Source organism: Ochotona curzoniae, unplaced genomic scaffold (assembly GCF_017591425.1).
Source record: "Ochotona curzoniae isolate NIBS_2020 unplaced genomic scaffold, NIBS_Ocur_1.0 contig_1274, whole genome shotgun sequence".
Classification (NCBI taxonomy): Eukaryota; Metazoa; Chordata; class Mammalia; order Lagomorpha; family Ochotonidae; genus Ochotona; species Ochotona curzoniae.
This window is the reverse complement of record NW_024465023.1, coordinates 32235798-32261949: the sequence shown is the minus strand read 5'-3', so window position 1 is coordinate 32261949 and position 26152 is coordinate 32235798. Positions and strand designations below refer to the sequence as shown.

At 41.2% G+C, this 26152-nt stretch overlaps 1 protein-coding gene across 1 annotated transcript; it reads left to right on the top strand.

The window, feature by feature from the left end:
- YIPF6 (Yip1 domain family member 6) lies at positions 1–25693 on the top strand. The gene is made up of 7 exons (XM_041000947.1): positions 1–107; positions 11543–11671; positions 12653–12731; positions 16663–16705; positions 18537–18659; positions 19959–20116; positions 21414–25693. The coding sequence occupies exons 1-7, from the start codon at positions 54–56 to the stop codon at positions 21527–21529; spliced, it is 702 nt and encodes a 233-aa protein (XP_040856881.1). The 5' UTR covers positions 1–53; the 3' UTR covers positions 21530–25693.
- The last annotated feature ends 459 nt before the right edge of the window (positions 25694–26152 follow it).

Here is a 26152-nt window from a genome sequence, read left to right as displayed (position 1 = left end):
GTTTCAGGTTCCGCAAAGAGCTGTGGGTACGACCCCGGAGAAGGAGGCCCAAGATGGCGGAAGCGGCGCAGTCTCCAGGAGACCCGGGGACATCGCCCAAGCCATTGGTGAGCTTGGGATCTGCAACAAAAGGGACCGAGGGTGAGGCAGAGTGCCCCCCGAGGAAGTCGGGGGACGAGCTTGTGGCCTGAGAGAGCCGGAGCCCCTTTTGCCCGGCAGGCCCTTTCTGTGCCAGAACCAGTCCCAACACTGCACCTGTTTTGCGGGCTAACCCCCTGTCCTTCCTGCCTTCCTCGTCCCTCCCACATCTTTTTTTTTGTGTGTGTGTGTGTGTGTGCAATTCCAGTCTCCTTTTCCGTACTCGCAGAACTCATTCTCACTTCCTACTTTGTGTGAATTGCCGATCCTCAAATGATTTCTTGCCTTTCACTGCCCCCTCATTTGATCAAGACCCGTCCCTAACCCTGGTTGCAGTAGCAGCTTCCTAGCAGTAAGGAGCGCTGACCTCACGTGGGACGTCAGTGTTTTGATTGCGTATGACTTGAGTCTTGCTCAGTGAGCCCAGTGGGCTACGTGGAAACCCTGCCCTCTCCATTGCGGCTCCTTGTCATCCTTTTCACAATTACTTTCTTTGCTTCCTCTTGACTCTACAGGGGCTAGGGCTTCTGTTCCACGCACAAGGCGAAAACGCAGACACAGGCATTGGACTTAAACTTAACCAGGGTGGAAATCCACCCACTCTGCTATTTGTGTGCACTGGGGCAAGCCGTTTTGTGGAGTTTTTTTTTTTTTAAGATATAAAATGGAGATAAAAAAATCACACGTCTCAGAGCTTTTAGGAAGATGAAATGACATAATTAGATCTGATGCAATCACTACTGAGGAGTGTAATTAACATTCTGCCCATGTCTCTCCTTTCCAAGTGTTTAGGTATATAGTAGTTGCTCAATAAATGCAACTTCCTTTTCTTGTTTTAAATTGGCAGCTTTACATAGTAGAGAACTAAACTGGAAATCAAGTGAACTGAATTCTTGTTCTAGCTGTTCATTTGTTCATTTTTTTTTTCATGCCTTCAACAAATATTTATTGAACCATCCTTTGTCTTCTAGTACCCTTGGAAACGCTGAGGGTGATGCAAGAGAGTAAGTTGAGCTCAGCTCTCAACAGTTGTGATCTTGAATAAAATTACGTTGAGTCTTCGTTTCCTCAATTGGAAAAGGATGACAGAAGTTCATCACAGGACTAGGGAACGGATTAAATGAGTTCATATACCTGTAGTTCCTACCATGACATAATTACAGGCACCTAGCAATTTCAGTTTCTATCTTTGGTCTAAACTGCCCCACCCCTCTTCTGTACCTTTAATTCACTTTAGTGGTTCTGGTCCCTCATTACTCAGTATTCAGCCCATCTCCACTCAACAGATGTTTATTAACACTCACATGTGTAATGCGCTGTGCCAGCTGCTGTGGGAAATACAAAGGATCCATGCCTGTGGTGCTGATTTGAAGGGACAAGACAAATATACAGTGCTAAAATAGGGCCATTTTTAATAGAGCAGATTACACAAAAATGTTAGGAAAATGCAGAAGGTGCTGTTACATCCAGTTGGTTACCAAGCAAGCTACATGATAGGGGTTTTCTTTGAGAAGACCTTAAATGATGGATAGGGTTGGAAATTCCAGTCACTATTTGAGTACATGCAGTGTGTCAGCCATTGTGCTAGACAACCCCTGCTATGTTCTAAATGTCACAACAGTTGTTTCAGTTAGGTGGCTAATTGCATTTTGCTTAACAGATGAGGAAGTGAGATGCTGAAGGGTTTGGTAATTTCCCTATGGTTTATATCCAGTCAAGCCTGGACTGAAATTTGAACCTAGGTCTGATTCTGAAACACCTTTTTTTTTTTCTTCCTGTGTGTGCTGCACAGTCTCTCTTGGACAGAAGCCGGAAGGTGCTAATGTGTTTGTAGAGCAACATCCAGTAAAATTTGAACAAGGGATAAGTCACTGTGGCTAAGGCATGGTTAGGAATTCTTAGGAGATAAACATTAGGAGTCAGTATGGAAGCATGGTTAGGAATGTGTGTTCCAGAATCCAGTTGCCTAGATTTGAGTTTAAACACTTTTGCTTAACCAGCAGGATAGTGGAAAAATGACCAAATCCTTTCATGCCTCAGTTTCCCCACCTGTGAAATCGAAATACAATACTTGATTCATAGTTGTTTGGTGAATTACACGCGTTAAGAAGCTTAATAGAGTACCTGATACATAATGGTCATAGAGTAACAGAATAATTCTTATTGAACATTATAATTATTGTAATCCTATAATACATAACATACCATAGTTCTTATTAACTACGAAGCTGACAGGTTTAACAGCTTCTGAGGAGCTGATGGAAATGTTTGAGGAGGGAAGGATTTAAAATAGTGAATTTGACAACAGTGGAGAGTGTTTGGAATCTGAAGACCCAGTGAAGCTATTGCAGTTCCGGAAGTGATCAGCACCTGGACTGAAGCAATGGTGAGACACAAAGGAGAGTCAAGGAGGACTCTGTGAGGGTTGAGTGTGTCTTAGATAAGTGTGTTCCAAGTTTAACATGCATAGCATTCATCTGAGACATCTTGTTCAATTATAGATTTTGATATAATAGGTCTGGAATCGAAGCCTGAGATTCTGTGTTTCTTTTTTTAAATTTATTCATTTTATTACAAAGTCAGATATGCAGAGAGGAGGAGAGACAGAGAGGAAGATCTTCCTACTGATGATTCACTCCCCAAGTGAGCACAACAGCCGATACTATGCCGATGCGAAGCCGGGAATCAGGAACCTCTTCTGGGTCTCCCACACGGGTGCAGGGTCCCAAGACTTTGTGTCGTCCTCCATTGCTTTCCCAGGCCACAAGCAGGGAGCTGGATGGGAAGTGGGCTGCTGGGATTAGAACCAGCACCCCTATGGGATCCTGGCGCGTTCAAGGTGAGGACTTTAGCCGCTAGGCCACACTGCTGGGCCCAAGAGATTCTGTGTTTCTAAACCAAGCTCCCTTGTGATGCTGCTGTAGCACTGCAGTCGGAAAAGCCAAGTTGTAGACTCCTGAGGCAACCAGCAGGCATGCCCTGAGCAACAGCAGATAGCATCCAAGAAGGCTTAGCTGGTTGAGGGCTCTAAAAGTTTGATGACCTCAGCTTGCCACATGTTTAGGTTGAGATTTTTATAGGCCTGTCAAAAGATGCCCAATGGGTAATCAAACTTAGCAGCCTGGACATCAGGGCTTGGAAGAGGTGAGAACTAGACACTGATGTGGGAGTTCCCTCCACAGGTATGAAAGCATCTTGGATCACACCTGTCTGTGGCTGGGGGGCAGGAAGGAGAATTCTCATGTACACATTCTGTAAGTGTACAAAAGCTTACCTGCATATGGGAACTAGGAGAATGTAGTCCAAACTTCCTCTTCCACTGAGGGCTGTTCAGAGAGCAGGTTCCATTAGCTGAGGGCCTGGGAGTCTGGTCCGTTAGACAAGTGGGTCTTCCCTAAATGGAGGCTCAGCCCGTGGAACAGTGCTACTAGTTGTATTCAGAAGAGATGTTCAAGAAGGGTTGAGATGAGGTCTGGGGTGGGAAAGTACATGACATCTTAGTGACTGCAATGATTTCTGAGACCAGTTACCTAATCAGTCTTCACAGGGTGAGGGCACAGTGGCCTACAAGGCTACTCTGACTTCAGACATCAGCTGCAAGTTTGAGAATTACTACAACAACCCTCACATCTGGCCAGCTGCCTACCAAGTCAGGGGCTCCCCAGATTTCTGGTCCCACAGTTCACTAGATTGGCTGGCAGACTCAGGAGGGCACTGTACTCAAGAGTTTTGTTCCAATCAAAAGATAACTAATCCAAACGAGAAGAAAGGAATGATGCAGAGACTAGGAAGGTCAGAGCAAGTCCCCAAACCAACGTGGCCTGATTTCTCCTTGTGGAGTCATGATGCATTACCTTCCTGGTCTGTCGGTGTGACAGTACGCAGCGTGTGCTAGCCAGGAAAGCTTACTCAGTGTCTAGATGTTCTTATTGGGGATTCATTATGTAGGCATGATTGTTTGGATCAGTAACCACATAATGAACCAATTTCCACTTCCCTCTTCCAAATTTGGGATTATAGCTTGTAACTTAAAGCTCCAACTTTCTTTTCTTTTTTTTTTTAAGGTTTATTTTGTTATTTATTTGAAAGAGTGAGAGAGGGAAAGGCAGCTTTTTCGTTCACTGGTTCAATCCCCACATGGCTACAACAGCCAGGTTGAAGCCATGAGCCAGGAACTCTATCCTGGTTTCCCACAAGTGGCACACAAGTACTTGGGCTGTGCCTTCCCAGGCACATGAACAGGATTGATTGGAAGCCAAGTACCTGGGACTTAAACCAGCACTGTGATGAGGGATGCTGTCTTTGTGTCAGCTTAACCTGCTGCTCCATAATGCTGACCCCAGAACCCCCACTTTCCAATCCTATTTGTCCTCTCTGATGTGTTCAACTCTTGTCCTGAGCTGTCTCAGTATAAACTATCTGGGTCTACTTTGACTAACCTGTTAGTGTAAACGATCAGCCCACCATAAATAACACAACATACTTTGTCATTCATGACGTTTTGGAGCTAAGAGGTTCCCACCAGGGGAAATAGACACGGAACAGCCAGGAGGCAGCATTGTGTATAGCAGGTTAAGCCATTGCCTGTGACCCTGGCATCCAGTGTCAGAATGCCAGTTGCAGTTCTGGTTGCTCTGTTTCTAACCCAGCATCTTGCTAATGTGCCTGGGAAAGCAATAAAATAGTTCATGTGCTTGGGGCCCTACTATCCACACATGGGAGGCCTAGATGGATTTCCAGGCATCTGGCTTTGGCTTGGTCCAGCCCTGGGTGTTGCAACCTCTTTTTCTTTTTGGTGTGTGTGTGGTGGGGGGTTCTTCTGAATCAGCCACATGGGTGCGGGGACCCAAACTCTTGTACCATCTTCTGCTGCTATCCTAAGTGCATTACCAGGGAGCTGGATTGGAAGTGGAGCAGCCAACACTTGAACTGCAGCTAATATGGGGTACAGGCACTGCAGGTGGTGGCCCCAATATTTTTCTTCCTTACAACAGCCCTGTAATAATGATCATGTTACTTCAGTTTTGCAGATGAAGAAACTGAGGCACAAGAGATGTGAAGGAACTTGATCATTATTACATGGATAGTAATTGATGGAGTAATTGATGGAGTTTCAGTCCAGGCTATCCAACTTGAATAGCCTGAGCTCTTACCCAGTATTCTCCACATGCTTGTGATGAGCATTGACTTTGTACTAGCCATTATGCAGGTGTTAATTATAGCAGCATTGTTTCCCTGTGAGAACAGTGCCCTGCCTGGCTTCCAAACCTGCTGCTTCTACTGTACTGCTCTATCTTCCCTTGCAGTAGCAGACAGCAAAGAAACTGGAAACAGGCCATCTTGGAGCTTGACAGCACTGTGTCCTAACAGTGAAAAGAGAATGAATGTAGCGTGAAGAAGCAGTGGTTTATTTAGGAAATGCTGCAGTGTACTTGAAGGGGATGAAAACTGGAAACTGCTTGTGTCGATCATAGTGTGACAAGTCCAGTGCAAGACGACACAGGATTGCCTGGGAGAGTATAAAGAAGTTTGATCTGGAAGGAGGAGAGGAGGAAGAGTAGTTTGAGAGAATGACAGAAACAAGGATGTGGTCTGTTTCTACATTTTATTATAGAAACTGCCATATATACGTATAAAACATGGAGAATGGCAGAATGAACTCCATGTACCTATCAACATTATGCTCTCCTCACATTTTTTCTGGAGATTTTTTTCACTGTATTCTGAATGATTTAAACATGAAAGTTGCAAAAAGAGTAGGGAGGGTTCCTATAAACACCTCACCTAGATTCCTAAGATATTATGTGCATAAGTATAATATGGTTACCAAAACCAGGAAGTTAGCATTGGTACCATACTGTTAACTAAATGATGGATGGTGTTTGAAGTTTGCCAGGTTTTCCACTAATGTTCTTTTTTTGTTCCAGGATCTTATCCAGGATCCCGTGTTGCGTTTGGTTGTTATTTCTGCGTAGTTGTTTCCAATCTGTTATTGTCTCTAGTCTTTCTTTGTCTTTTATGATCTTTTCTGAGTAATTTAATGCAAATATCAGACCTATCACTTCACCTGTAAATACTTCAGAATGTTTTTTTAATAGTTAAAGGACTTTGTTTTATTACCACATATACCAAAACTAACACTGTCATCTAATCCCTCTGTGTGTTCATTTTCTCTCAAGTTTCTAAAGAAAATATGTTTTGTTCAAATAAGGACCAAGATAAGGTCAGCAAATTACATTATGTTAAATCTGTTTTAATATGTTATATCCTCTTTTTAGACATGCTTTATTTGCTTAAGTTGGGTTATTTGACTTATCCTTGGCTGATTATATCCTTGTGATATTTTGTGAAATGTTCCTCTGTTCACATATTGCCTGCACAGCCTAAACTCTTAGTGGCTTGATTCCTCTTAAATACAATTTGAAAGGAGGAAGGAAGAATAAATTAAAAGCACCCGAGATTTTTTTTTAAGATTTATTTATTTTAAAGTCTGAGTTAGAGAGATTCTCTATTCACTCCCAAAATAGCTGTATTGGCCATGGCTGGGCCACATTGAAACCGGGAGTCTCATCCAGTTGTCTCACGTGGGTGTGTGGGCCCCCAAGGACTTGGACTGTCTTCTGCTTTACCAGGTGTTGTACAGGGAGCTGGAGCTGATACTTGCATTGAAGGCAGCTTAACTCATGACACCAGGATGCTGGCTGCAGAAAGCACCTAAAATGAAATGTTTCTAAATTTTTGGCCTGATGCAATGGCTCAATGGTTAAGTCCTCACCTTGCATGTGCTGACAACCCATATGGGCACTGGTACACATCCTGGCTGCTGTACTTCCCATTCAGCTACGTGCTTATGGCCTGGGAAAGCAGTGTGGGATGGTCCAAAGCCTTTAGACCCTGGACCCACATGAGAGAGGAAAAAGCTCCTGGCTTCAGATTGGCTCAGCTCTGGCTGTGTGTGCCACTTGAGGAGTGAACCAGTAGATGGAAGATCTTTGTCTCTCCTTGTCTGTGTAAATCTTATCTGTTTCCAATAAAAATAAATAAATCTTAAAAAAATAATTTCTGGATACACAAAAGTAGAATGGTAAAATGGATCCCAACATACCCAGCTTCAGTAAGTATCGGTTTATAACCAATCATCTTTCTTTTATAGCTTTCCCCAATTCTATGTTATTTTGAAGGAAATCCCAGGCATCACTAAATTAGTAAATGTTTAATAAGTAACTCTAAGCAATGCAAATTCTGTTTCTTAGAAGAATGACAGCCCAGTTAAAAATAGTTCCTTTTCATCACATATCTTGTCAATGTTCAAAAATACAGTATCTGCTAAATGTTGTGTTTTTCTAGTTTAAGAGCTGGCTTATTGTCTGTTTAGGTAAAGAAAGTTTTATGGGAGCACAGCTATACTTGGTTGTGTATTGTTTTTGATTATTTCCGTGCTAGACCAACAAAGTTGAATAGTCAGAACAGAAAGCATATGGTTCTCAAAATCAGAAGTGCACAGAGGCTTCAGAAAGTTCACAGAAGATGCATGTTTAAAGAAATACTGCATAGGGGTTGGCGCAGTGGACTAAGCCATCCTTGTGATGCTGGATTGCTCCACTTGTGCTAATGTAGCTGAGAAAGCAGCTTAGGACATCGTAAGTGCTTGGGTCCCTGCCATCCTCATGGGAGACCCAGGTGGAGTTGTCTGATTCCTGGCTTAGGCCTGGCCAAACACTCAGGTTCTTTCAAATGTTTGGGGAGTGAACCAGTGGATGGAAGATCTCTCTGTCTCTCTCTTTCTCACTTTCTCTTTTTCCCTTTCAAATGAATATGTCTAAAAAAAACCTGCTCATGGATTTAAAAATATCATTTGTACCAGCATTATTTTATAATTGTTTATGAACTTTGGAAGTTTCCTTGTATTTATTTTTTGGCTCTTTACAAAAAGGGTGACAACTGCTTATGTGTGTGTGTGTGTGTGTGTGTGTGTGTGTGTGTATGATCTTCATTTCTTTATGTAAATCCACTTCCTTTTAGTCAGAGTGCTGCTTCTAAAGAGCCTCACCTAATATCTTGTAGTGATGTCAGAGCTGTTGTTTGTCTGAAAACTCTTGTTTTGGGCCTTTGTTTGCTGTAGCTCTGTTTTGCTGAGTTTGGCATTTGGGGTTGACAGTTTTGTGTAGCACTCTAAAACGGTCCCTCCATCTTCTCCTGCGCTGTGTGTTTTCCGGTGAGGCGCCTTACAGCTAGTTCTGTGATTGCAAGGTATCTTCCTATGGCAAGATTTTGTCTAGGTTAGTAGTACTCAGAAGTTTTGAGTGTGTCGAGCTTTATGGATTTTTGTGTTTGTTTTTGTCTTTTGGCATTTATCTTTTTGAAGATCATTTTTTCTTTTTTTTTTTCATTTTGGTTGCAAACAAAGGAGAGAGGGAGAGGGAGAGACATCCTTGGCATTGTTCTTGACTGGGAGATTCCCTGGGCTTGAGGCTGTCATTTTGATGTCTTTTATTAATGTTGGAAACTTTTCAATGATTGTCTTTTTTAAGACTTTTTTTTTCCAGGTCTGTTATCTCTTGTCATTATTTAATATTTATTAAATATATTATTTAATATTGTCTAGCAGCTCTTCGTTGCTCTATTCTGTTTTCCTTTTTTTAACTCTTCTCTTTTTGTGTCAGTTTTGGTCTTGGTTACTGACCTAGCATTGGCTTTTTCCCTTCGGCTGTGCTGAGTTTGCTAATAAGGCTGGCATAAGCCTTCTGCATGTTACTTTGTTCATTTGTTTCTAGCATTGGCATCTGACTCTTAATCCATTGCTGCAGAAACGCACCATCATTCATGTATGTGCTTAAGTGCTTATAACATGTTAACTATAGTCATCTTAATTTCTTTTCTTACCTTTTTGAAAACGGGGACATGTTTTATTACTTGCTTTGTCTTGTCATTGTGGATTGTGTGTGAGGGGAGGTACCTTTTTTTTGTTTAAAATTGAAGGCCAAGTGTCATGCCCAAAGCGATAGACTGTCAGAAGTGGCACAGCTCGCTTACCTCTTCTGCTCTGTTGCCACTGTGAGGTTAAGTCAGTTTAGTTAGGAGTTCGGCTGTGTTTGGGTTTTGTCATGCTTGCCTGGCACACATCAGCAACTTCAACTTCCTCCACCATGACTTTGCACTTAGAGTGGGTACTAGGTGGTCCCAGTGTTTTTCTTATTCCGGTTCTATATTCAGCTGTCTTTGCCCTAGTGTCTCATGTCAGATCTCCAAACTCTAGCAGCCAACTCTTGTAGATTCTTAGCCTATCCTTGCTAACCTGGTGGTAGAGATTAGAGAGGAGGGTTTCTTTGTTGAGGCTGTGTGTTCTGGGTCTCCTGAGTGGGGCTTTGTTAGTTCTTTCTAGGAGTAGAAAGATTTTCCTTTTCCATTTCCCCAGCTGCATTGGATTTCTCTATGTGCAGACAGAATTTGTTGTGCTTCCCCAAAAAGCTTCAAGGAAAACGTCAGGGTGGTGCCCTGTGGTTTGCCCCGACGCCCGAGTGCCAGCTGCTTCCTTCTCCTGTACTTGCAACATTGTTGTCCCTCCAGTCTTTTTTTTTTTTTTTTTTTTTTTTTGTGAACAGGCATTGGAAGTTTGTGGAGAAGAGGGTGCAAGTGGGTGTGAACTCTTGTTCTGTTGCTTCTACGACTTCATACTCCCGTGCAAGTCCAGATGTGGCTTTGAGCAATTAAGATTTTGTTCTTAATCATTGCTGGGCGTGTCCAGTTTCTTCTTTTTTTTTTTTTTTTTACTTTGAGGTGGTAGATAAATACAAAATCCCGTGTCGGGAGCACCTTTCTTTCATTCGATTTCATCCAGGCCGTCTGGCCATCCTACAACCTCAGCTACGCAGTTTGTAGTTTATGTAGCTGTTTCTCATTGTCATGGCGAGGGGGGATGTTCTTTCCAGCTTTCTTCATTCCAACCAAGACAATTTAGTATGATATGATCTGTTGAAATAGCTGCTCTCAGTGTAGCATGTATTTAATTCAAGTATTACGTGTTTTAAAATTTAATTTTAATTTCCATGATTATGTGAATTTTCTATGATCTCAACTCATACAGAATAGTCTGTATTCAAACAAGTCTGGCTTCTCTGCTTCCCTCCCATTGTTCTGTAGGGAATATTTTTAAAAAATCATACAGCTTTTTCATTACATTTTAAAAATAGGAGTATGGGGGAGGATGGCACAATGAATGGCTCAATGACTAAATCCTCACCTTACAAGCCCTGTGATCCCTTAGGGCACCGGTTAGTGTCCCGGCAGCCCCGCTTCCCATCCAGCTTCCTGCTTGTGGCCTGGGAAAGCAGTCGAGGACGGCCCAAAGCCTTGGGACCCTGCACCTGTGAGGGAGACCTGGATGAGGCTCCTGGCTCCTGGCTTCAGATTGGCTCAGCTCCAGCCATTGCGGCCACTTGGGGAGTGAATCATCAGTTGAAAGATCTTTCTCTTGTCTTTCCTTCTCTCTGTAAATCTGACTTTCCAATAAAAATAATTAAAAAAAAATAGGAGTGTAGTTGAAAGTTTATTTTTCATAAGTTCTTTGAGCTTCATTTTTCCTACAGCATGAATATACTTCCTAAAATTCTACTTCTTCCAGAAACTTCAATATTTCTCCTTAGAATTTCAGTGTGTTTCATTTAGTTGCAGTTGTTGCTAACTAAAAATTATGCCTACTGGACCAAAATTGTGCTGAAAGGATTACTTACTTCTGTTTTCTTAGAAAGTTGTAGATTCCAAAGTTTCAGTTGTGATAAATTTGAAAGATAAATGTAACAGCTTGAAAATTCATGTTATTTATCCATTTGAAAGTTATTTGGTTTGTATTACTGGAAAACCTGGTAAAAGATGTAGATATCTTTCGCTATGAATTTCTTTCCCCAGTTCCCTGCTCCTTTCATGTAATGCTTTTTTTAGCCAGCAGCGGGCGCTAGAGCCTACGAAGATGACCTGCTGCAGCAGTATGGCTTATGATGTATTTTCTTAAAGATCACTTGTTTCAATAACTCTGCAATGATCTCAGTTATGATAGCTTGTGTCATGTGGAGATTTTGCAGTTTAAAGAAACCAGAAATTTGATGGCAAGAAAATATGTTTATATTTTTTCCTTATAGGATATTTTTATCCGTATCTATATCTAACTATCTATCTGAATACATGGGGATAGGTAATGAAAAATATTTTTTTCTCCTTTAAGTGAAAAGAAGTAACTGTTTGAGAAGTATAGTTTTAAGTGCATTACTTAAAGTGTGTTGACCTAACATCTACTGTAACTACTGTGCAAAATCCTACAAAAAGATATGTGTGCTATAGGAATTGATGTCTTTGAGGAATGCTACAGTTTGTTGAAGGTTTTAATTTTTTTCCTCCTATCTCTTCTCAGTTTGCAGGCCTTTCTGAAATAGCCATTTCCCGTGACATTCCTATCGAAGGCGAAATCACCATTCCTGTGCGATCCAGGATTCGAGAATTTGACACTTCTACATTGAATGAGTCTGTCCGTAACACCATTGTAAGTCAGACGACTTGAGTTGAGAGCGTTTCTAAATAACTCATCGCACTCTTGAATATTTTTGTTTGATTTACTGCTATTTGATTTTTTATTGGTTTAAAATTCTCCTCACAACAATAATTTGGCACAGCCTTTGCAGCGAATAATTGAGATACAATGAATATCAAGAACTTTAACGAATCTTTTTGAATCACTAATTCTGTGTTTCTGACTATAGTATAAAGAAAAAAATTTCAAAGTGCAAAAGTTTATAGACGCAGAAAAATACCAGTATACAAGAGCTTTTGTTATAGCATTTTTCATTATAATGGAAAGTTGGAATCAACTTAAGTGCCCAGCCGAAGGGATATGTGTGTTAAGCAAACCGTTCTGTTCACGCGGTACAATGCTACGCAACCATTAATGATTATATTTACCAAGTTTTTTTTTAATGAAATGGAGAAATATTTAGGTGAAAAGAACTAGGACAGAATTATGTCCGTTGTATTTTAAGAAGCTGTATTTGCATTATGGAACCCTTCCTGATTTATCTTTATTTTTTGTGTTTGGCTTATGGGATTCATTTACTCGTGACACTGGGGATGGTGGAAATTAATTTCTCTTATGTATTGCCAAAAATGTGGTGTCTAGGGAGCGGGCTGATTGGACCTTGAGACCTCATCATATATAAACCAAACATCGCATACCATGTCCTGCACACGAGCTTTTTGTAGTTCTGTTATTTTAGTTTCTTTAACGAACATGTCAGGAGGGCTGTGTTCTTTATGAAGTTTTCAAAATCAAAATGGAACTTTGATGGATGTGGAAAAGCTTAATGTTGGCTTAAGGGGTCCGTCAGAAAAGCATATCCTGATCCTCTGTTTTCTTTCTAAAATCAAGTGAAGAGCTCCCAGGGGATTTAGAAATTCTAGCAAATTCCGTGAGGAGGCTGCTGGGCAATCTCGGTCACTATGTTACAACAGGTTTGCTTATGTCTTTCAGATGCGTGATCTCAAATCAGTTGGGAAAAAATTCATGCATGTTCTGTATCCCAGGAAAAGCAGTGCCCTTTTGAGAGACTGTGAGTATGTGTGGTTTTTAAGGATTTTTAATCCCATTGTAACTGGGATTTTAAGCACTTGTAAGACAGAGGCTCTGTGGTAATAAGACGGGTGTCATTAACTGGGATGGAAACATTTGTCAAGTTTTGGAAGAAATTGAAAAATTAGAGTGGAATTTCAGGAGTTGAAACATTTTGCTTGGTTTAGTTTCTCAATAAGTATATTCTGTGTGCTCTCACCTGGGACATGCTACTGTAGATATTTCAAAACGTATTTCTGCAAGCTGCCAACACACAGGGACTTTGACCAAAGAACTAAGTCTGTAAGGGAAAGTCAGACATTTTGTATGTTAAGCTAGAATAATAGCAGATATTAATGACTGACATATTGATATTACTCTTCTTGACATTTCTGTTTTCAAAACTCTCAGTTATTCTGATGGCTGGAAGGGAAGCAGGGCTGCTGGGATTAGAACAGGCGCCCATATGGGATTCTGGTACGTGCCAGGCAAGAACTTTAACCACTAGGCTATTGTGCTCAGCCGTATATGCACTTCCATATCTAATCTTTACCACAGGGCCCAGTGCGGTAGCCTAGTGGCTAAAGTCCTCGCCTTGCACGTACAAGGATCCCATATGGGTACTGGTTCTAATCCTGGTGGCCCCGCTTCCCATCCAGCTCCTTGCTTGTGGCCTGGGAAAGCAGTCGAGGACGGCCCAAAGCCTTGAGACCCTGTACCTGCGTGGGAGACCTGGGAGAGGCTCCTGGCTCCTGGCTTCATATTGGCGCAGCTCCAGTCATTGAGACCAGTTGGGGAGTGAATCAGTGGATGGAAGATCTTCCTCTCTGTCTTTCCTCTCCTCTCTGTATATCTGACTTTCCAATAAAAATAGCTAAATCTTTAAAAATAAAAAAAGAAGTGCATATAAACCACCATGCATAGTTTCTAGTATCTGGCAGGCACTCCAGAAATGATAGGTAGCTCCCCCTTCTGCTGCCACATTGTTACTTAATCTTTCCAACAACTTTGTGGAGTAGGAGTTACGCCTATTTAACAGATAAGAAAAATGAGTCTCGAGGAAGCCAGTTATCCTATCTGTATCAGACAGGCAGGATTACAATCCAGTTTTAAAATCAGTATCCTTTTCACCTTACCACTGTTGTCCCGAATATAAAGACATCTTCCACTAACTCCTCTGTTGGGACACAGTCCCTGCGGTGAGCACAAGAACCACGACAGGGAGCAGCCTGGACCAGGCCAGGGAACGGTACCCACTGATGATATACTTTTGGCGCAGGTCGGGGCGTATCAGACTGGGCAAATCTGAGCACCAGAATGGAGTGTGGCTAGGCCGGGCTAGGCCACAACACAAGCCAGTTCACATGAGGGCCAGGACTGGGGCTGGCCAGATGGTCTGACCAGATGGTCCAGGCTAGGTTGTAGCCCCCACCAACCTGAGCTGGAACTGGGGCTGGGCTGGGCCGAGCCAGGCTACAGCACACACTGGCAGATGTTCAGGAGAGGCGGGCCAGGCCAGACTGGGCCGCAGCACCCAAGCAGCACACGTGAGACACAGGTAGGGAGGGGGTGAACCCAGTAGAGGGGCTGCGTGGGTCTCCCCTGCTGGACCACCACTCCCACTGGAGAGAGCAAGAGGTAGGATGGAAGCAGACCAGGCTGGGTGGGGCTACAACACCTGTTGGCCTAATGTGGGCTGGATCAAGGGAAAGTCAGGCTGGGTTGGACTGTTCCTATTGGTGCATGCATAAGTCAGAATGAGTGTGGGTTGGTTGGGTTTTGCCGCAGCATTGGCTGGCAGATGCTGGAGCAGGGGAGGAATGTGGAGATGGATGGCGGTGATAGAAGTACAGCACTGAGAGTGTGCCAAGCCTCTGAGTGATAAACATAATCAGATGGGTGCTTTGCACTTGGTACAGCAGTTGAAACCATTTGGAATGCCCATACCCCTTGTTAGAATTTCCAGGGTTCAGTCTCAGCGCAGCTCCAGATACTGGCTTCCTTTTAATTCACACCTTGGGAGACCGCTGATGAGGGTTCAAATATTTGTGTTCCTGCCTGCCATCACCTTGGGGGACCCAGGTTGAGTCCTGTGCTCCTGGCTTTAACCTGGTCCAGCCCAAGCTGTTGAAAGCATTGCGGGAATGAACTAGCAGGTGGATGATCTGTTTTTGCTCCTCCCTGCCTTCGAATAAAATGAAAATAAATAAATACAATTTTAAAAAGAAATAGAGTAGTAAATTTTTGATATACATACATATACAGATTGTAAGTTTAATAGCTAAAAATGCTATTATAGATTGTGATCTTCAGTTCATTAAAAGTAGAATATTAATGTCGTTAGACTTGTCTTCCAATTGATAAAATAAGGTTAACAAAATTTTAATTGTTAGATTATAGCTTTCTGCATCTTTTCCAAAATACACAAAATATTGTGTTAATTGGGCCTGATGTGATGGTTCAATTGGTTAATCTTCCCCTTGCAAGCACCAGGATCCCATATGGGTGCAGGATTGTGTCCCTGCTACTCCACTTCCCTTCCAGCTCCCTGTTTATGGCCTGGAAAAGCAGAGGAGGCTGGCCCCAAGCCTTGGGACCCTGCATTCATGTGGGAGAACCAGAATAAGCGCTGGTTCCTGGCTTCAGATCAGATCAGCTCTGGAAATTGTGACCATTTGGGGAGTGAGCCAGTGGATGGAAGAGCTGTCTCTCTGTCTCACCTTCTCTCTTTCAATCTGCCTTTCCTATAAGATAAATAAATCTTTAAAAATTGCGTATGTAATTGGTTAAAACATACTATCTGTGTGTGGGGGGGCACATACACATACACCTCTCTTAGGAAAATTATATACATGTCAACTTAAAGGCAGAGCTGTCATCACTATTTCCGATGGTTGAGCAAAGTCCTTGTGCTCTAAGCCATGTAACCAAACTGTTGGTATACTAATCCTCAACAAGTATTGATTCTCGGTCACCTTTTGCTGGAGCTGATGCTGACGGTTTTATTTATTGGGGAGGCAAATAAGACAGAGAGCATTCCTGTTTGCTAGATCTGTCCCCAAATGTCTGCAGTGGCAGGGGGCTGAATCCAGGAGTCAGAAACTCAATCCAGATCTCCCACGTGGGTGGCAAAGTCCCAGCTCTCCCCTGCTGCCTCTCAGGGGCCATAGCAGGATGCTGAAGTTGAGAACGAAGCTGGGACACAAACCCAGAAACTTAAATCTGGGATGTGGCTGTCTCAACTATGGTCTTAGCCACCAGGCCAAAACTGCAGAGCCTTTTATGGTTTTCAGAAAGCTCTCGCATGTTGCTAAAATTTAACCTTATGACATTACCAATATTGGGCTGTTTTTGTTGGGTTTTTTGTTGTTGTTGTTTTACCTAAAAGGACAGCAATTCCATGTTAGTTTTATGTTTGGATTAAGAAAAGGATTTGGTATGACAGGATGGCAAAAACTTTAGGTAAAGAATCAAGTGGCTTAGGTTCGGTCCCGCTCAGTTTTCCCTATAACCTAGAGCAAGTCACTTCCTTCTTGGCTTCATTTTTCACATTTGTGAACCAAGCATGATTAGCCTTGTCTTGGATTGGTGATATGACTTCACTGTGGTCTTCTTTCTGAACACGCAGGGTGAGGCACGTAAGTCTTTTGACTGCATATTTTTTTGGTCTTTAATTGTAGCATGCTAGAATCTGGCTTAGTTGATAGGGAGAAGAATCACTTGCGGGATAGGAAATGAACAAAGCGTAAAAGATATAGGGTACTTTCAGACTTGGGAAACGGGAATGTAAATAAGGAATTGGAGCAGTGGGAAGACTTGAACAGACAAAAAACCCTTGATGTGTGAATTCCAAGAGTGAAAGAGGTAGATACTCAGAATAAGGGTAGCAAATCTCACCTATTTATTTGCAATCTTGTTTGTTTGCTTCGTAGGGGACTTGTGGGGACCGTTGATCCTCTGTGTGGCACTGGCACTGTAAGTATTTGTAGTTGCATTTTTTTTTTCAGTCTTGAACTAGACTAAACTTTAGTGTGGAGTTTCCTCTGCGTCTCCTGTCTCCTCTGTCTCTGGCTTTCCAATAAAAATAAATCTTTTTAAATATATTTTTTTCCAAAAATAAGTGTATATTTGTGCAAAACGTGAATTTCAAACACTTTTTGCACCAAAATAAACTTACCTCTGATCCTATACATTTTTTTTTTTGAGATTTCTCTATACATCAAGGGACAGGAACAAAGGAGAAGGTTCCACTGGAAAAGGAAAATTAACCTGAGATTTTATATATTAACCTGAGACATTATATAGCCTCATAACAAGAACTCAATATTATTTTACTTTTTTTTTTGATAGATGATCTTAGTTGAAAGGTTCCAGACTACCCAATAATCACTAAGTTACTCTCAGGTTTCCTGACTCCATTTTCTCTGCTTCTAGGATATGACACATCTCTCCCTACTAACCATTCTTGGTCTCTTCCGTATCTATAAAAGAGTTTTAGCATCCCTTCCACATCTAAGCTTCAGTAGTGCTAAAATCAACAATTATTTGTTGGCTTCTCCACTAATTTTTTTTAAATGTATGTTGAGCATATGCTAATATAAGTAATGTACAGTGTTATTTCTTATGCCTTTCATAAACATGTCAAGGGAGCCAGTCACAATATTTTGATGAAAACGTTTATATCAGAAGCTTGAGAATGTAATTTTTCTTGGGTTTTGAATGGTTAACTTTAGAGATTATGTAGTTTGACTCCATTTATTTGTATTGGAAACTGGACTTCCAAGTGACATTCTTAGTGATGGAACTTAGATCAGTGTCTGGGTTCCTGGATTTTCATGCTAGTTAATATTCTTTCTGTCCTACCGTGCACGGTCAGTAGGGACTCCACACAAGTCATGAGTACTGCAGTATTCTTTGTGAATATTGTCTTGAGTTGAGATTGAACATACGTAGCCAGGGAATCCAAAACTACCTAGAATAACAAACATCCTAGCAGGACAGCACTTATTATGTGACTTCTTTGTGCTGTGTAATAAGAAGCTGCAGTGAGCTTACTTTTACTTACTATTTTTTGGAAAATAAATAATACCAAGTCCAGGTAGTCTAAGTCTGAAAAGTTTGTTTGCAAAATTGTTGAAGAGGATGTTTAAGACTGTTAGCTATTCAATGTCAAAGCAAAGTCCTTTGCTAATATTCTGTATGTTTTTACTTTTAAAAATCAACACCTTTCTATGTTTATTGACTTCTTTTGTTCCAAGAATCTGAACTAAAATTCCAGTTACAAATTCAAGTGCGTCTGAAGGCTAGAGAAATAAATGTATGCAGGGTGATTGTATAGCCCTTGCTGCTGTGCCAGCTGCACCTGGCTGCTGCTGTTTTAGAATGTAAGTTAGTGTTAGAAAGCCTTTTGGGATTTCAAGAAAAATCCAGATATACATATTCTTTTGTGATACCTCCTAGTTTTAGAAAAATGTCAATTTTAGAAAAATGTCCATTTAGGTTTGAAACCACCTTAAAATGTCTGTGTGCCTCATTTGGCCCTTCAATTTATAACCTCTGCTTAAACAATGAAGACAAGCCAGTTAAGTATTCCAACAAAGCCAGATGGAATGCCCTTGTAGCCTTAAATCATTTGAAATGTGAAGAAAGCTTTTGTCAAATACTCCTGACATTTTCCCTTTGGCACATACAGATCTTCAGGTCAGGTATGGCACCATACTCTCGTTCAGAGTTTGAGAACCTGTGTCTTGATTTTGTTGTTCCAAATAAAAGAGTAGGCAGTTTTCATGCTGTTTCCTTGTCACAGGATGCTGCAAAAAGGATCCGATAATGAAAAAGATGGAGGACCCCAGTTTGCTGAAGTATTTGTCATTGTCTGGTTCGGAGCAGTTACCATCACACTCAACTCAAAACTTCTTGGCGGAAACATGTAAGTATCATTTAAAAAAAAATTTTTTTTTAGCCTTTGCCAGGTGGTAATATCCTAGATTTTCAGAAAGTTGGATTATTTAGGCATCTTTCAAGAAAAGACAGGATTTTTTTAAAGGAGGGCCAGGGAAAAGCTCTCTTAAAAACCAGTGAGCATGTGATATGGCAACAGTGGATTTCCCAAATTGGCAAACTGGATGAAGTTCTGGTTGTTCTACTTCTTGTCCAGCTCCCTGCAAATGTGCCTGGAAAGGCACCAGAAGGTAATCCAAGTGTGTAGGTCCCTGCCACCCATGTGTGAGACTCTAATGGAATTCTGGGCTCCTGACTTGGGCCCAGCATAACCCTAGACTTTGTAGCTATTTGGAAAGTGAACCTGGCAGAAGAAAGTTCTTTCTCTCTGTCTTTTCCTCTTTCTCTTAAGAAACTAAAAATGGAAATAAAACCAGTGAACCGAGATAACCTAGTTGAATTGTTTTATTAAATTATCCGGATTCCTTTGATAAGCTTCAGATGCTGTCTCCAGAGTCAGAGTCTGAAGTCACACGTAGAATTTTTTTTGTGTTAGAAAAAATTATGTACATTTGCTGGACAGAGGGCCCATAGCTTGCAACAAATTCTCATATCTATAAACTAAAAAGGGTTAAGGACTACCAACTTAGATGTTCAGGAAGAGAATGGGATCTCTATGGGACCATTGCTGTGGTGTAGTGGACTGGAACTCTGCCCGTGGCACCGATATCCTGTATGAACACCAGTTTGTTTCCCAGCTGCTCCACTTCTGATTTAACTCCCTGCTTATGGTGTGGCAGAGCAGCACAGGATGGCCCAAGTCCTTGTGCCCCGGTCCTATGTGGGATGCCCAGAGGAAGCTCCTGGCTCCTGGCTTTGGATCAGCCCAGCTCTGGCTGTTGGCAGCCAGTTGGGGAGTGAACCAGTGGATGGAATATCTTTTTCTCTGTAAATCTGACGTTGAATGAAAATGAATAAGTCTTTAAAATAATATAAGATAAAACAAATCTTTTTTTAAAAAAAAGGAGGAGGTCTCTATGAATTAGAGTAGATCATCTGGTGTTTTATGGGTGCCTCTTAAGGGGATAAAGGAAAGAGGAAGAATATAGGAAGAGAAAATTAAAGCATGTGTCAAATACAGAAGACTATCCTCATGCAATTAACATTGAGGTTTAGGCATTATATCAGGAGGAAGCAGTAATCAACGGTGTAGAAATCTGTATAATGAGCTGTGTGAAGATACTGATCTGCTGTATTCATGATGCTTACCAATGGATGTTGTTTTTAGCTCATTTTTTCAGAGTCTGTGTGTGTTGGGTTACTGTATCCTCCCCCTGACAGTAGCGCTACTGATTTGCCGATTGATACTCTTGGCTGAACAGGGACCCATAAACTTCATGATTCGTCTTTTCGTTGTCATCGTAATGTTTGCCTGGTCTGTCATCGGTAAGTGTGTACTCATCTCTACAATAGCTGAACAGATAGAAACATGAATCTTAGTATACGAAGACCAGTGAGAAGTAGTGCTGACTCCAGAGACGTATGTGGGTGACATGCTTCTCGCCAATGGCATCCACAGAGGGGATTCATCTTATCTGAGTTGGGTTTCTGGACTTAAAAAAGAGTCACTTTTTTTTTTCCTCTTAAAGTAATGGACAAAGTTGGAAAAACAGATTATCCCACGTTCAGTTTGGTCCTCATTTAGGACTTTTGAAATGACATGGACCTTTTTCTGACAAACTCATTGTAATAAAATCATGGCTAGCATTTGTGGATTGCTTATTATAGACTAGGCACTGTAGTATTACATGCTTGGCATTGGGCTGTGTCATGTATTGTCATGTTTAGCCCTCAAAGCAATCCTAATAGATAAGTACTAAATACTAATTCCATTTTATCCGGGAGGTTCGGTCAAGGATGTTTAACACCTTATTCTAAGACACTTTATTAGTGAGTGTAAGAGTCGAATTTTAAACCAACGCAGAATCACATACCTGTAAGAACTCTATCCTACCACATTTCTGTGTTGCTTGTAACCATCGTTATGCAGTACTTCTCTGTTTCTGCAAGGACACAGCAGAAGGAATTGGGCAGTTCTACATGGGATGGCAGGATATCAAGTTATTGTTCAGGGGAGGATTTCCTCCAGGGGTGAAACTGGAGTGAAAAGATGAGCAGGACTTTTTCTTGAGTGGACGAGAGAAGTGGTATTTAAATAAGATGCTGGCGTAAGAAGAACAGTTAACTCAAAATGTGTAACAGTGTGAAACCACTGATCCCAGGAGCAAAAAACCTTACTCATCTTTCGAAGTCCGTTCACCACAGTCCAGTAACTTCAGAAAAGGGTCAGAAACCCCACTTTCTATCTGGAATGATCAAAAACTTGTAACGCTTTAATATTTGACACCAGAAGCCCTCAGCTGTCTGCAAAAGCATGTTGCAGAACGACCTTTTCTCTGAGGATCACAGAGGTGAGGGAGCTGTAGGAAAGTTCATGAAACATGCATGTTATGGAAAAAAAAAAAAAGCAATGCATGGATTTCAAAAGGTCACTACACCAAAAAAAAAAAAAAAATGTGCCTTTTTATTTTCCAAAAACTTCTGAAGTCCCTTCAAATAGCTGAACTTTGAGTGTAATTCTACTGTTCTAGGTTTTGCCCAGCACACTAAAGTTTAGTAAATGTTAGTAATTGTGACAATGTTGCCTCATTAACTGTTCCTTTCTGTTTTATCTTTTGTTCAGCCTCCACAGCGTTTCTTGCTGACAGTCAGCCACCCAACCGGAAGGCTCTCGCAGTTTATCCTGTTTTTCTCTTCTACTTCGTTATCAGTTGGATGATTCTCACCTTTACTCCCTAGCAGCTCAGTAAATGTGTGAACTGGAAACGCATCTTTCAGATGCAGTTCACAATTCAACTTAGCCTCTGGCCCTTTTTTCTCTCATTTTGGAGGCGTTGGGTTACTGGGTAGGAGAGATTAAAAGGGAGCCAGGTAGCGCTGTCGCCACTTTTTACAAGGAACTGATGTTTGAAAGGCTGTCCTTTCCCTCTTAATATTATTTCTTTGAAAAATATGTGCATACTACACTTTAGTATCATGCCTCCATAAGGCATGAGGGAGTCATTGTGGTCCGTTTTGGGTGACAGGCGATGACTCTGGGAACACATGGATACATCCTACAAGTTGAATAGAGTTGGTAGCTATTTTCAGTTTGAAAATACCAGTTCAGGTGCAGCTCTTAAACACATTGCCTTATGACTATTAGAATATGCCTCTTTTTTCATAAGTAAAAATGGATGCCTCTATCCATTTTCTCTAATTTCTGTCTCAAGCTCCAAAAGGCAATGACAGGTTCAGAGAGGGGAGAGTTTCATAGATGTGGGAGGAAAAAGCATGCTAACCAATATTCAGATTTTTGATTGCAAAAAAATTCCTACACTTGTTGCTTTAAAAAAGGATAACCACAAAGAGCCTAAGAATCAGCCTCTTGAGTCTTTTTGTGTAGTCACATTCCTGCCATGCTTAACAGCACCTTGGAAGACACTCTAGTTTTTAATTTGCTTCCTTGATGTCATTGTGTATTGTGAGAATGGTAACAGTCAGCGTGGCATTTGCCTTGGACGGAAGTTCTCAGTGGCCCATAACTGGAGCGTATTCAAGTAGAGCTCTCTAACGCATATTATCATGTGGGCAGACCTCTCTTCATGAGAGTGGACTGAGACAGCTTGCATGCCTCATAGTTCGAAGAAAGTTATTCTTTATAGTGTGGTCTCTAACTGAAAAGTGAAGATACATCAGAAGCCTGCATTTAACCATGGGAACACAAAGGGATTGTTCCAGTGGCTGATTAACAGAACAGCTGGATGTTGAAAGCATAGTGCAGGCTGTGTTGAGTTTACAGCTGCTGCTGCCTTTTCATAGTGGGTTGAGCAGTTTTTACATTATATGTGTTTTTCAGGTTGGGAAATAGCAATTGATTTTCTTAGTTTTCGATTTTATTGGTGAAGCTGATTTACGCCCCTCCCCCTTTGACCAGTAGATTTTTGCACAGATGCACCTACTTGTACTTTCAGCGATTTATGCACGCAAGTGTGAAGGCCGCTCAGGGAGCAGTTTGTCTGAGACAAGCTGATTCTGAGCTAACCAAGGCTCCTTTAAAGTAATATGATCTGTTGCCTTCTATAAATTGCACATTGAGGAACTCTAATAGGCAGGCTAGGAGTCAGGCAGAAAGCTGTTCGTTGTAAATGTATAGTTAGTTATAAAGATAAGAGTTGCTTATTCTACATTTTTTTCTTTATTATAGAATTTAAATATTTATTCATTTTGTATTTAAGGATTACATACACATAGGTAATATGATTCCAAAATGTTTTTTCTCCATCCCATGATGAACCACATACACAGCACTAGGCCAAATGGATTCTTGAAAAGGTACTCAGTTGCAACAGACTGCAAAATTGGTCCCTTTATCGCAGCCTTATCCAGACTTGTTGGGTATATATCTGTATTACAGTTTACTTTTTTAAAGTGTGAGGACAGACTCAATGTGTCAGTCTTAATTTGGTAAAGGAAATATTTTGAAACTCATCCTGATTTTGAAATTGATCCATTTTCACCAAGTTCTGTAACTTCATACTAAAAATGTTTCTTTTCCAAAGTTGTTATATATAACCTGTCCCATTGTTTGTAAGTTAAAATTAAAGAAGTTACCATGCTTCTCAAAGGGAACTAAGTCTTCACTGAATTTTACTCAGGTAACATATTTGATCAGAAATTCCTAAGACCACAACTTTCGGGGGATTTGTATGTGTGTACATAGGGAGGAGTTATGCATATCAAGTACTTGGGCAGCTCATCCTGTGTATTAATCTGTCACCATTGGGTGACAGTGACACAGGGAATGGTTTCTATCTAAGTGAAGGTGGATAAAATGGAGATTTCATTGTCTCTTTATGAAAATTAGATGTGAATATTTCCTTAATATATGCAAACATGTACATTACTTTCTGTGACAGATGTTAAGATCTGAATGTCTGGAAGTTGTCTACTTTCAGTACAACTTTCCCTGATTTGCTGCAAAGGTGCATGCCTGATTATAGAAATTAGAACTGGAAGGCAGGGGCCTCCAACCGAGGAAGCCCTGCACGGGAAATGGGCAGTGTCGTGCTTCAGATGAAAGTTAAGCATGTAAGCAGCACTGCCCAATGTGGTGCATCACCTGCCATCAGGGCTGATCACTTGCTGCTCCTACTTCTGAAAACAAGATGCCGTTGTCATATTCTTTAGCAATAGCAAGAGTTGAAGACTGGATTTAATTGCTGTCTAGATTAGAAATACTTCAATGATGCCAACTGGTTTGAATGTGCATACAGTTGTATAAAGTCAGCCATTAATTACTACAGTCTTTGGCCTCTTCACAGGTTTATTATGTGAGTTGAATTGAATCTTTTCATTGCTGTGGTTTTTTTGTTTTGTTTTATTTTGTTTTTTGGGTTCTTGGACAAGGTAGAGTCATAGGGCATGAATATTTGTCTTTATAAACAGTACCTCCCCAAAATGTGATTAGAAGGCTGAGAAGCCTGTTTTTGGAGACTGAATGTTATACCTTATGTACTCTGTTTACTGTATTTGGACTAAACTATTTATGGAGCTGAAAATGAAAATCTCCTATCAGTTCAAGTTCTTGGATAACATTAGTCATTGGAACTTAGCTAAAGCTTATCCTGATTTGACAAAACATCCATTGCATGCAGCTATTTTAGTCCAGTGTAAAGCGATTCTTAATTAGACTGTTAATTTTGGAAGCATTTGGGTAGAAACGTATGAATGTTAATCTATGTATGTAAATTGGAAACATTTTTCTAAATTCTGTGAGATTTTACTACAAATAGAGAATTTCTAGGGATTTACTTTGGCCTTAGGATGGCCAAATGCTGACAATAATATTACTTCTAATAATAGCTAACATTTATTGGCCACTTACTGTGTGCCAGACACTATTTTTTTAAGAATTTTTATATCAGCTTTATTGAGATATACTTTACCATGAAATTCAGCCTTTTAAAAGTGTACAGTTCAGTGACTTTTAGTATATTCACAAAGTTGTGCAAGCATCATCGCTAATTTTAGACCATTTTCATCACCCTGCAGAGAAGCCTGGTATCCATTAGCAGCCACTCCGATTCCTCCTCCACCTCAGCCCCTGCGACCCACCCAGCCACTTTTTGTCCCTGTTGATTTGGTGAAGCACAGTGGCTCAGTCTTTCCTGCATCTCCTGACCTCTACGAAAAGTGCAATTTTGATTTTACAACAGGAAGAACATGTTGGATGAGAGCATAGTGGGACAGACTTTTAAATTGCTTTATATACGTGAAAAGGGTACCACCTTTCCATAGCGTGTGCTCCCTGTTACTAGGCTAGAACTGACTAGGGCTCAGGAACTCTGGTTCTCCCCCCCCCACCCCCATTGGTGAAACACTAGATCAGCAGGATCAGAGAATTTAGGAACAGTTGCACATTGGAAAGAGCTGACTTTGCTGGCCTCATCCTCCTCGAGCCCTTTTCCTTTCCCCTTCCGCCACCGCCACCACGCATCATCTCCCTTTTCTCAGTGTCTTGAGATATCAGACAACTTCTGCCTCTTTTTAATTCTCCCAGAGGGATGGTTAATGTATCCCAATTTACCTTGGCTTATTCAGGTGTTGATAGTGAAAAGGGATGCATCTGGTCACTTGAAGTGCCAGTTATATTCTGAAGACCTCAGAAGGCAGTCATGCGGGAACAGGATGCCTTCCTCTGTGGGCTATATTTGGTGTGAGGAAGAAATAACAAGCAGAGGCTTGTCTGTTCTTGCGTGGTAGAAGGTGGCCGTTCACCGCTCTTGTTCACTCTGTTCTTTCGGAGCCTTTGTACTCTGTGCTATCACTGATAGTAATTTATTGGTCCTCTCCAGTGCTCTGTTTTATGCTGATCTTTACTATAAATAATGAACCTGTGAAAAGGAATGTGTAAAATGATTTGTGAACATTAAATAAAAGCACCATAAAAGAAGAATTTGAATGTGTCTGTGCTTGTACTTGAGCGCCAAGGTATTTGTTGCATACTGATTTCAGATACAATAGTTTGTCCACGTTGACTTGTGAAGGACTGTACAGGGAATGAGTTAGAAAGGTAATTCACTGGGCAAACGCTGTGTGCCAAGTGCTTTACTAGCTGATTTAAAAACAGTGTCTCCTGTCATCACCGCAGTCTTGGGGGTCAGGAGCATCATCCTTATTTTAAAGTTGAATCTGGAGTTCAGGAAGGCTAAATTGCCCAGAACTACGTGCTACAGCCAGAATTCAAACTCTGGTTTATTATTGCAAAGCCTCCTTTTCCTACATCACCAATCCCTTACCAAATTAAAACCATAGATACTCATTTAGGTGGGTGGGTAAGCAGGTCAGGTCCATCAGGCAAGATGAGAACTTGGCAAGAAA